Below are 9,280 nucleotides of genomic sequence, written 5' to 3'. Positions count from 1 at the left end.
CATATAAACTGCAGACAAAAATAAAAAATAACACACTGAATCTTGCTCAGCTCAGCACAACCAGTGACTGAAGAATAAATGGACATCACAAACATTATGTTTCAAATGATGGGCTTTACATTCCAAGTAGTGTAAGACCAGGGAAAGTGAGATTTTCTGCACGGTCACAAGACAATTACGAAATACTGTATAAAACAATGTTGAAGTAGGTGTGTGTTGTGATCATTTCAAAGTAGCCTGTATTCAGTGACCTTTACATGCATGTCCAATAACATTTCCTTATTGCCAAAAACACAAATGCAAATATTTCGAGGTAAGTTTAGAGATTTAATAAAAAAAATCCATTGTGCTTCATCATATACTGGAAGTTTGATTTGTTGTAAAAAAAAAAAAATTCCTGTGGTACATATCAGTTTTCTTTGAAATGTGTATGAAATGTCGCGTTCATCATACTCCTTTGGTTAAACACATTACTCTGTACTGAGGTCCTAGTTTAACTTCATATGCTGGTTTTTCTGGCACTATAAACTATCACAACTGGGCAAATATTGTCAGTATAAGGCAGGCAAACGATCCTTGTGTTTGAGAATACCAGAGGCAATGGAGGGAATGTAATTTATACAGCAAAAAAGCCAGAAGCATTTTCTATCATTAAAATTATAATAGATTTTTTAGTATAAAGTTATATTTACCGCCCAAAAAGGCAGAAGTTAAAAGAAAATAAAGCTCTATGCAATGTTCTCATAATCTAAAGTTTTATCACAAACAGATCTCGGCAGAAATTTTACAATACGAGTGTACGATACTTCTGGAATTTATGTCTCCACAACTTCTTAAACTGGCCTTTATGACTTGCAACGGACTCTGTGGAAAAAAAGAAATTATCCAAGTACCTCGTTGTTATCCTGTGGTGTTGTCTCTTACAAAATCATCCATCTTATATGAACAGTCCTTTGTGCCTACTCTCAGGGATGCTCTTACTTAAAAAAAAATCCACTGCTTTAATAAATACACATAGTGTAGTAATGCATTTCGAGAGGAAGCACAGATGCTGCTTTAACATGATTCCCTTTTCTTGCATATTTTCAATCTATTTACAAATAATCCTAGTTAGGTTTGCAATAAATATTCCACATATTAGAATTGTCTGATCATGCAGAGACCAATCATATTGACACATGCTTTAGACCTATTTACACATTGTCAATCACACCCAATGTCTTCTCCGTGATGGAAAGAACGTCACTTTCATACAACGTTTCTTGGTTTTCCTTTTGTTCAGTCGATTTTTTGGGGTATGCAACCCTCCATTTCCACAACTTCTGGCCATCCCTCGTACTTGTTTGTGTCCTTATTGTTCTTGATGTGCTGCAAGCAAAATGACAATGACCAAAGTTAATGACATTTTCCATCGCTCCTTCAAACATGGGGGACAAACAAAGATGCTTTTTCTTGAGTGCAAATAGGAACAAGCATTTACAATGCAATAGGTCTCGCAGCATTAAAGTTTGAGCTATTGGCATTGTATATGACAATGTATTGCATTATTTTGTTAGCTAACTCTGAATTGGTGTATAAAGATGATTTGCAAACTGTTAAATGTTGCTGAATAGTAAGCACCGTTGTGAATAATATTGTTTGCTAGTCATCCTTGGGTACCAGAGTACTTCACTTGAGGCAGAGGTATTATGTTTAGACTACGTGTGTCAGTGCGTGTTTTGCAACTAGTGTCCTTCCATGTCGGTGCTCTGCAGCAGTTTCAAGAAGTTATTGGAGTTTCTTGTTGCTCAAATGGCTGTATTTTCTGATATTTATAAGTTTCCCTAGTCTTCATTGCAAGTGATGTGCTTGCTGCAAACACTGTATTTTTTTTTTTATTGTAACGGTCTTTGATCTGTGACACCAACAGAACAATCTACCTCAATTTCTGAATGTCATCATTGTCATGGATTCCAAATTTATATAGCGCGAACTCGACCCTGTATTTACATTACACATTCAGGCACGGGGAGATTGAGTGATTTGCCCAGAATCACAGGATGTGGACGCGACCTCGAGGCTCGAACCCTGGTTTCAGCACCAGAGTCGGCAGCTTAAGCCGATGGGCCACATCCTCTCACCGCGCACAGGGTCTGGGGCCGAGTGTGTCAACACACCAGGGGCTCTGGCAGGAAGCGCCAGGGCTCCATCATAAGACGATGAGCAGCAGGTGGTGCCGGGGAAGGGTTGCAGCAGCTTTAAAAAGCAGGAGGCTGAGAGGGCCTACCTCTAGACATCAACAACCACAGAGAAGGCAGCGGCGGCCCCTGGAGACCCGGTGCTGTCGACTAGTTTCGGCGCAGTCTCTCCAGCTTTTGAGCGCTATCTCTGCTGCTACTGAAGTGCAAGTACGCAGCGCTACTGGGGGAGAGGGAGAGAGCAAGGCACTAGGGGCCCAGGCAAGCATCTACGGGGCCAGAGGCGGCACCGAGGGGGCTTACTAGCAGGTACTGGGCACAACCAGGGCACCTCTCCCACCTGCACACGCCCTCCCTGGCTACTTTCACTTTTACCTCTTGCATCAAAGAAGGTTGTGGCTGTATCACGAAACATTTAGACTGACTCATACAACCTCCCCGTACCACGTGTAATAGAGGTGGAAATGTGTGACAAATGTTTATGCATGTTGATTATGCAGTGTTTCTGTTGCGGTGGTGAATTGTTGTTTTGGTGTGCTGTTGTGTTTTTGTGCATCGTTATTTCAATGTTTTGTTGTAGGTTTGTACTGCGTGGTTTTACTATTATCTCTGTTTAAGTATGTGCTGAGTATTATGGATTGTGTTCTAGTTCAGAGAGGTCCGCGAACGCTGCTACACTCCACACACAGACGCAGTTCTTTTCCTTTAATGACCCCAAGAAAAGCATCCATTTGCCACAATCGTGGATGACACAAACACTGCTGGTCTTGCGCTGTTTAAGACACCAGTGACCCCAAAGTGTGGCCCGGACCGGTCTTGACTCAGCAGCTGTGGGGCGCACTTCATGCGCCTCCACCAGGGGGAAGTTTGCCACTTTGGTCCTTCTCAAAGCATAAGGTTGGGGCTCAGTCAATAACATCTCAATAAGTTGGGGCACGCGCATCCAACTGTCGGTCTTTCAGTCTACATGTCTGTAACATGTCTGTTGTGTCTAACCACGATGACTCGCTTCCTCTTGCGTGACACACTAAGTGAAGCTCTGCAGGAAGCAGAAAAGTGGTATCTGCGATTACAAAGAATTTTGTATCAAAATCACAAGCAGAGCTTTAAATGGTCGCGTACTCAGTTGCTGAGTACCTGCACTTTAAAAAAAAAATTGTAAAGAGGCACTGCTTTCACTTCTCTGCCGGGGCGCAATACTTTTAATGTGGGAGTGCACAGAACTAATCAACAGCAAACAGATAGTGGGGGTTCGGGTGAGTACCTGCACTTTCATTTCTAACACGGAACATTGACTGTGTAAAATCAAATGAAGGCGAGGGGGGGGGGGGCGGCGGGGCGGGTCTCGGTGCGCTCGGCCTGGACGCTCATGGTGCCTGTATCGCCCCCGTGATGCCCCTCCCCTGGGTAGGAAATGCCAGTGTGACCAGCAGTCTCCACGGAAGAAGCCAGACTAACGCTGGTGGGGCGCCGGGACCTAAGCGATGTGACTGGTGGGGCGGAATCTGGGCTGGGAGGAGTGGCGCCGATGCGCTGAGTGGGGCTTAGTTGGAGGGGGCGGCGGGGGTGTTTCTGTGCGCTCGTGTGTGCACGGCGGGGGGGTGGAGTGTGGTGTGTGTGTCTGTATGTGTGCGTGCGTGTATGTGCGCTCGTGTGTGTGTGTCTCTGTGTGTGAGCATGCGTGCAGGGGGAGGTGTGGCTGTGTGTGTGATGGAGCTTCCCAAGAGACAGGAGATGGCCACAGCGTGCGCGTTCGCGCGTGCAGCCCGCTTCTATCGCCTTTTGGAAGAAGAGCGTGGCCATCTCTTGTCTCCCGGAAAGCCGAGTCGCTCACAAAAGGTCTCTGGCGAGACCGCGCTTTTGCGCGGTTAACGCCACGAGACCTAAAAGGGAGACCGGAAATAAATCACCATCCAACTGGGCATCTGAAGTGCAAGCAAAATAAATAGTGTTTTTTAAAGTAAAAAAATTCAAATGCAAAACCACACATTGAAAGAGCTTTATGATTACAGATAATGGAACTATTTTTAAGCACATGTGAATAATGTGCGCAGACTTAGTGCAGGTACTCAGAGTGAAAGACGCCAATGGGTAAAGTGGCTGACCCATTGCCTAATGTTGTATAGTGTGGTTTGAAGAATGAAAACGTGACTGGCAATCCAACAGACTATTAATGGATGAAGCCTTGCTGACCAAAAGCCCCTCTATGACGTATATACTGTATGATTTTTGTTGGAAAACAATAGTCTGGCAAAACAGCTACAGCAGTCTCAAAGGCTAGACCTAAAAAGGCCCAAGTGACTCAGACCAGATGCTGATGAATCACTTGAGCACCGTGAAGGATCAATGAACGGTGTTCAATGGAAAGCACGAATGATGCACATTCGTGGTTGTAACTGGCAACGAAGGCGAGACGTCCAGCACTGGAGGAGTCATAATGGCCAAACTACAGGCAGCATTAATGACTCCATAGATTGTATTAGTTCAGCTTCCTTGTAATAGTCCTTATTACGTGTTTATTAAAAGTGAGCTGCTCATTCTGTGCTAGAAATGCAGAGCATGAGCAGGGCTTCGGTGAATTCACACTCAACTTCGCAGTTCCTATTTATAAATCTGGTGGTTGTCACATGCGTGCGAGAGACTACGAAATGCAGTCGCTTCGGGGAAGACCTTACAAAACACCCTCTATTATCACTTCTGGTATGAAGATGGATTCAATTAAATCACTGCACATCTCAGCTGGCTGTGCAGTTGCTGTGCAAGGTCATAGGGAGTATCCAAGAAGCGGTAGAGGGCGTTCAATGGACAACGTTGCAAAGAACAATGTGGTATGTCAACACAAAAAAATATATCTGCATTTTTTTTAAAGAAAATATTCCAGAATACTTACTACGAGGGTTGTTCAGAGTTTGCTTATACCTGTGGAGATAGGAAGCTTCCCTGATGTTTGCCTAGTTTCCTATGTTTTTCAACTCTGTGAAACTTTGTGAATTTCCAAATTTTAACTCAGTTTCCCAGTTTTGTTTACACATGCAAAGCTTTGTGATTTTTTTCATTTGAGCCTTTCTCGCTTTTCATTTGCTTTTGATCAATGTCGTTTCTCAGCACTTGCTACTATTTGTATGCTCCTATGGTGCTTTTACAAGATTTCTACCAAGTATAACTTAAGCATAACTATTTTGGACCATTAAATAAGGAAGATTGCAGCATAAATAGTCAGGCTAAAATAACATTTTCACATGCCTACCCAAATGCAATAATCTTTGCAAACAACATCAAGTTGGTGATATTTTCATAGACCCTCACAAAGGTTGCAGAAAAAGCTTCACAACTTCTCACATCACAAGCTACATGCCATGTATGTGTCTGTCCAGGTGTCAGTTGTTCAATGTCTCCCCATCTAGCTCTATACCTCAGTTATTCACCCATAACCCATCCTTACGCCCACTTATCCACCCATCCATCCATCCGTCCATCCTATAAACAACCCACCTGTATCCATCAACTATCCATATTGATCTATCAGTTCATCCAATCCATCCAGACACATTCCTCCATTCAATCCACCTAGATTCACTGACCCATCTATTAACCCATCCATCCTATCAGACACCCTTCTACCCATCAATGATCCCTCCTTAGCAATTCAACTCTATCTGATCCACTCAGATCCAACCATCCATTCAATTAATCCTAATTCATGCACTGAGATGAGTGAGCTATGGAAAGCTGGAGCCAGAGCCATGGCTTTGGCTCAGATTATGGTCCTCTTTGACCCTTGAGCCCAAAATGAGCTAAGCCTTCATGTGGCTCCTCCCTACCACCCACTCTATAAACTCATTCACAAAGCATTGATGATAAAACTGTGACCTTTTATGTAAAACGAGAGCGAGAGAGAGAGCGAGAGCGAGAAAGCGAAAAATAGAGAGAAAGAGAAAGATCTTGCGACTGAATTGCATGTGAAACCAGATTACCTGGGATCAAACCTGGCTTCCTCGTTTGTGCACATTGTGTGTCTTAGGCAAATATTTCATTTCATCAATACTCCTTTGAATTCATTATTACATATAAGAGCACCTTCAAATATGTGAGTAACACAATAAAGTTGCTAAATGTAAAATAAGAATCTAGGCCGCATATAGGAAGCACATGACCGCTTATTTGCCACTCAAGTCACTAATAGCATTGTCTTCAGGGCCAGGAGGAGCCTGGAATGTTTTTAAGTTCATGTTTAAAAACTATTGTCTTTTAATAAATACCTCTCAATGCAGTAATATAATTTGATACCCTAAGGTGAAAATCTTCAGCACGTGAAAGAAATACTTTTTTGAAATTTAAGAGACTTTCTTATACTTTTACGTGATATTTGGTGTATAATTTACATGACAAACATTCGGCTTGTGCACAAGTTCTTAGAGCCAAGACAAACTTGGCTCATCCTGGTAATTCATTGGCTTGCCCCTCTCTGTTCGTGCATCCACTCATCCCGAGACCCTGAACAGTGATCACTCAGGTGTGGTATTTACGAAAAATTGGTGGGAAATATTTCACATTGTACAATGTTCCGAAGTTAGTATGATTTGTAGGTTGACCGTCAGTGAGCATGCGCTGTCTGCAAGACATACTGTAATGACTCTACTGACTTACCATAGGATGATGCCAGAATCGCTCTTCTGTGCAGCCTTCTAACTCGTTCCCAACCCGATACAAAACTTCTGTTTTGTTGCTTGGGAGCACCGCTCAACTACAGATTGATTTCTGTTCATTAGTGGCTGTCCGCTTTTTATCAGGTACTATTTCCTGTACCCCCACCTCCCATTCCCCCTGACCTCCTGATTTCATACATTTTTTGTTTCCATGTGCCGCTTTGGACTTGCAACATGCCACACCGTGATTCAAGGGTCCATTTTTCATTATTTTTTTGATATGCCTCCAAGCATTTCTTTCATTTTTGGGCACAGATTGTTGGTGAGTAGGCCATACTGTTCTCGCATTAGGGTGCTTCTAGAGCATTGGCAAGCAACCCATCAAGCTTAATGTCACAGCAGTTCTCAGAAGTCACTTGATATCTACCATTCTAGAGAGAGTATTAATAGCAAAAATATGCTCCGCGTCAACAGGCAAAAAAGGTTAAATTAACTGGTCTCGATCTGGTACATGTCTGCATTACCCGTCTCATTAATAACTTAAACTCCCCTCATTCTTTGGTGTTACAGTTAAATTCCAGGTTACTAAAACAGAAAGGCCGGGAATGCATCACAATATTTCTATGTGCTCATGTGCATTTCACCATTCAAGTGGGCAACTTATTGCTTAAAGACAGTCCTGCGTCACTTATCCCGTAGCCATGGACGATGACGTAAAGCGCACACCTATCAGCAGAACGCCTCGAGCCTGTTCACGTTCTTTTTTTTTTTTTGGCATTTACATAGTTTTAATGTTTTCTACAGTACCTGGTGCCAGGACTAGAAGAGTGCTTCAATATCTCGCGTCTCAGATCCCGCCCTGATGCATAGAAGGTAGGGGTTACTATAGTTTCATGTTTGTATAGCTCATATGGAGCCCCACTATACAAAGTTCAAGACTGTGCATGAAATATCTGCCAAAATTATCACCCAACATCGAAACAGGGAGGAGGGTGGGTTGGAGTGGGAGAACTACGGCCAGTTTGTGTGTGTTGTAGATATCTGCAACTGCATGAATTGGATTAATTAGCATTATAGGTAGAGGAATGAGGCAGGGATATGTGGCCAGCAGGTCATCAAACGGGAGTAAGGTCAATGGTGGGGCGGCTCTGGACTTAACATGCCTGAAGGAGACAGCGTTAGACAGAAGGAGAATGCTAAGTTCCAAGTTTGATGGAAAGGACTCTAGCAGGTGGCAACAATGTGAAGATGGAAACAGAGAACTGATTTTATCATCACATACAGGTGGTGCGGGTGTCAAACTGGCATTTGGGCGCTGAAAAGAAGCTGCATTCCATAGCAGTTGGTAATATCGTCTCAAGGGGGGGGGAGGGGCAGGTACAGTAGAGGTAATACTTTTCTATTTTTCTAGCACACAGGACTGGGATAGTGTGGAAGAGGGGCATTTCATGCACAAATAATTATTTTACAAAATCATCCTCGGGAGAGCGCAGAAATGGGAAGCCACGAGGCCCCTGGAAGGGAGACATTCCATTCCGCACTAAACATTCTCAACAAACACTGCTTTTGGCGGGACTCCTGCCTGTGTCTTGTCCAACACAGGGACAGGGTAAAAGGGGACAAGGAGAAAGAAGGGTATAGGAAAGGCAGGCTTTTCAGTCTTATCCAAAATGTTTTTCAGATTCCTGAAGACTCTCCGTCATCTGATATCGGACAGCGAGCTCTGACTGGAAGCGGTGTATGCGGAGTCCAATGAAGGCGTGCCGTTGTTTGCCAGCCGACCTTGCCGGAGAGTTTCAAAGTAAGAGGCTTGAACAGGTTTATAGCACTGCAGGACTTGTCTGGCATCCTCCACCTTGAACCATTCCCTCTTCCTTCCAATGTTCACTGAATCTTCCCAGTCATCCAGCACTTCTGTGACTATGAGGACATAGACGTATGTCCGATGCTTCCTGTCCCGATTCTCAAACACGCCAACTAGTCTTCCTAAGGTTCCCTTTACACCAGCCTCTTCACAGACTTCACGTGTAGCGGCCATGTTGGGCTCCTCCTCTGGCTCCATGCCACCTCCAGGAACGATCCAACGATCTGGGTGACGACTGCTGCTGACCAGAAGTACCTCCTCTTCGCTCTCGCTCCTGAAGCACAGACAGGCCCGTTTCTTGTAGCCGTCCCCATCGTAGGTGCGCGGCTGATTGGACTTCAGCTTCATCATTCTCTAGCGGCGATGCACAGACTGGTGTGAACTCGGAGTCCAAGGGAACCCGGGCAGGGCGCTCTAGGGGCGCGGGTTTAAAGAGAAAGGGCCGATAGCAAAGACAGGAAGGCGGTCTGGGGACGAGTAGGCTGTTATAAACAGGACACGGAGGATGGGTATGGAGCTCCAGGGGCTGAATAGGGCGGTTACAGAAGCAGGCACAAGGTCGGGAAGGGTGGCAACCAAAATAAAAATGGGGC

At 44.3% G+C, this 9,280-nt stretch overlaps 1 protein-coding gene and 1 pseudogene across 2 annotated transcripts in view; both read right to left on the bottom strand.

Annotated features, from left to right (window-relative positions):
* Nucleotides 1–306: 306 nt before the first annotated feature.
* FAM3C (FAM3 metabolism regulating signaling molecule C) overlaps nucleotides 307–9,280 on the bottom strand; it is a 429,441-nt gene continuing 420,467 nt past the window's right edge. For both annotated transcript variants that reach the window (XM_078680653.1, XM_078680664.1), the window contains exon 10: nucleotides 307–1,368. In XM_078680653.1, coding sequence (XP_078536779.1) covers nucleotides 1,279–1,368 — 90 coding nt within the window. In that variant the 3' untranslated portion in view covers nucleotides 307–1,278. The remainder of the gene's footprint in view (nucleotides 1,369–9,280) is intronic.
* Nucleotides 8,423–9,042, bottom strand: LOC144772655 (diphosphoinositol polyphosphate phosphohydrolase 1 pseudogene; annotated as a pseudogene).

This window comes from Lissotriton helveticus, chromosome 1_1 (genome assembly GCF_964261635.1).
Source record: "Lissotriton helveticus chromosome 1_1, aLisHel1.1, whole genome shotgun sequence".
NCBI classification, from domain to species: Eukaryota; Metazoa; Chordata; class Amphibia; order Caudata; family Salamandridae; genus Lissotriton; species Lissotriton helveticus.
Note: the sequence above shows the minus strand (reverse complement) of the source record. Positions and strands in the feature narration are given on the sequence as shown.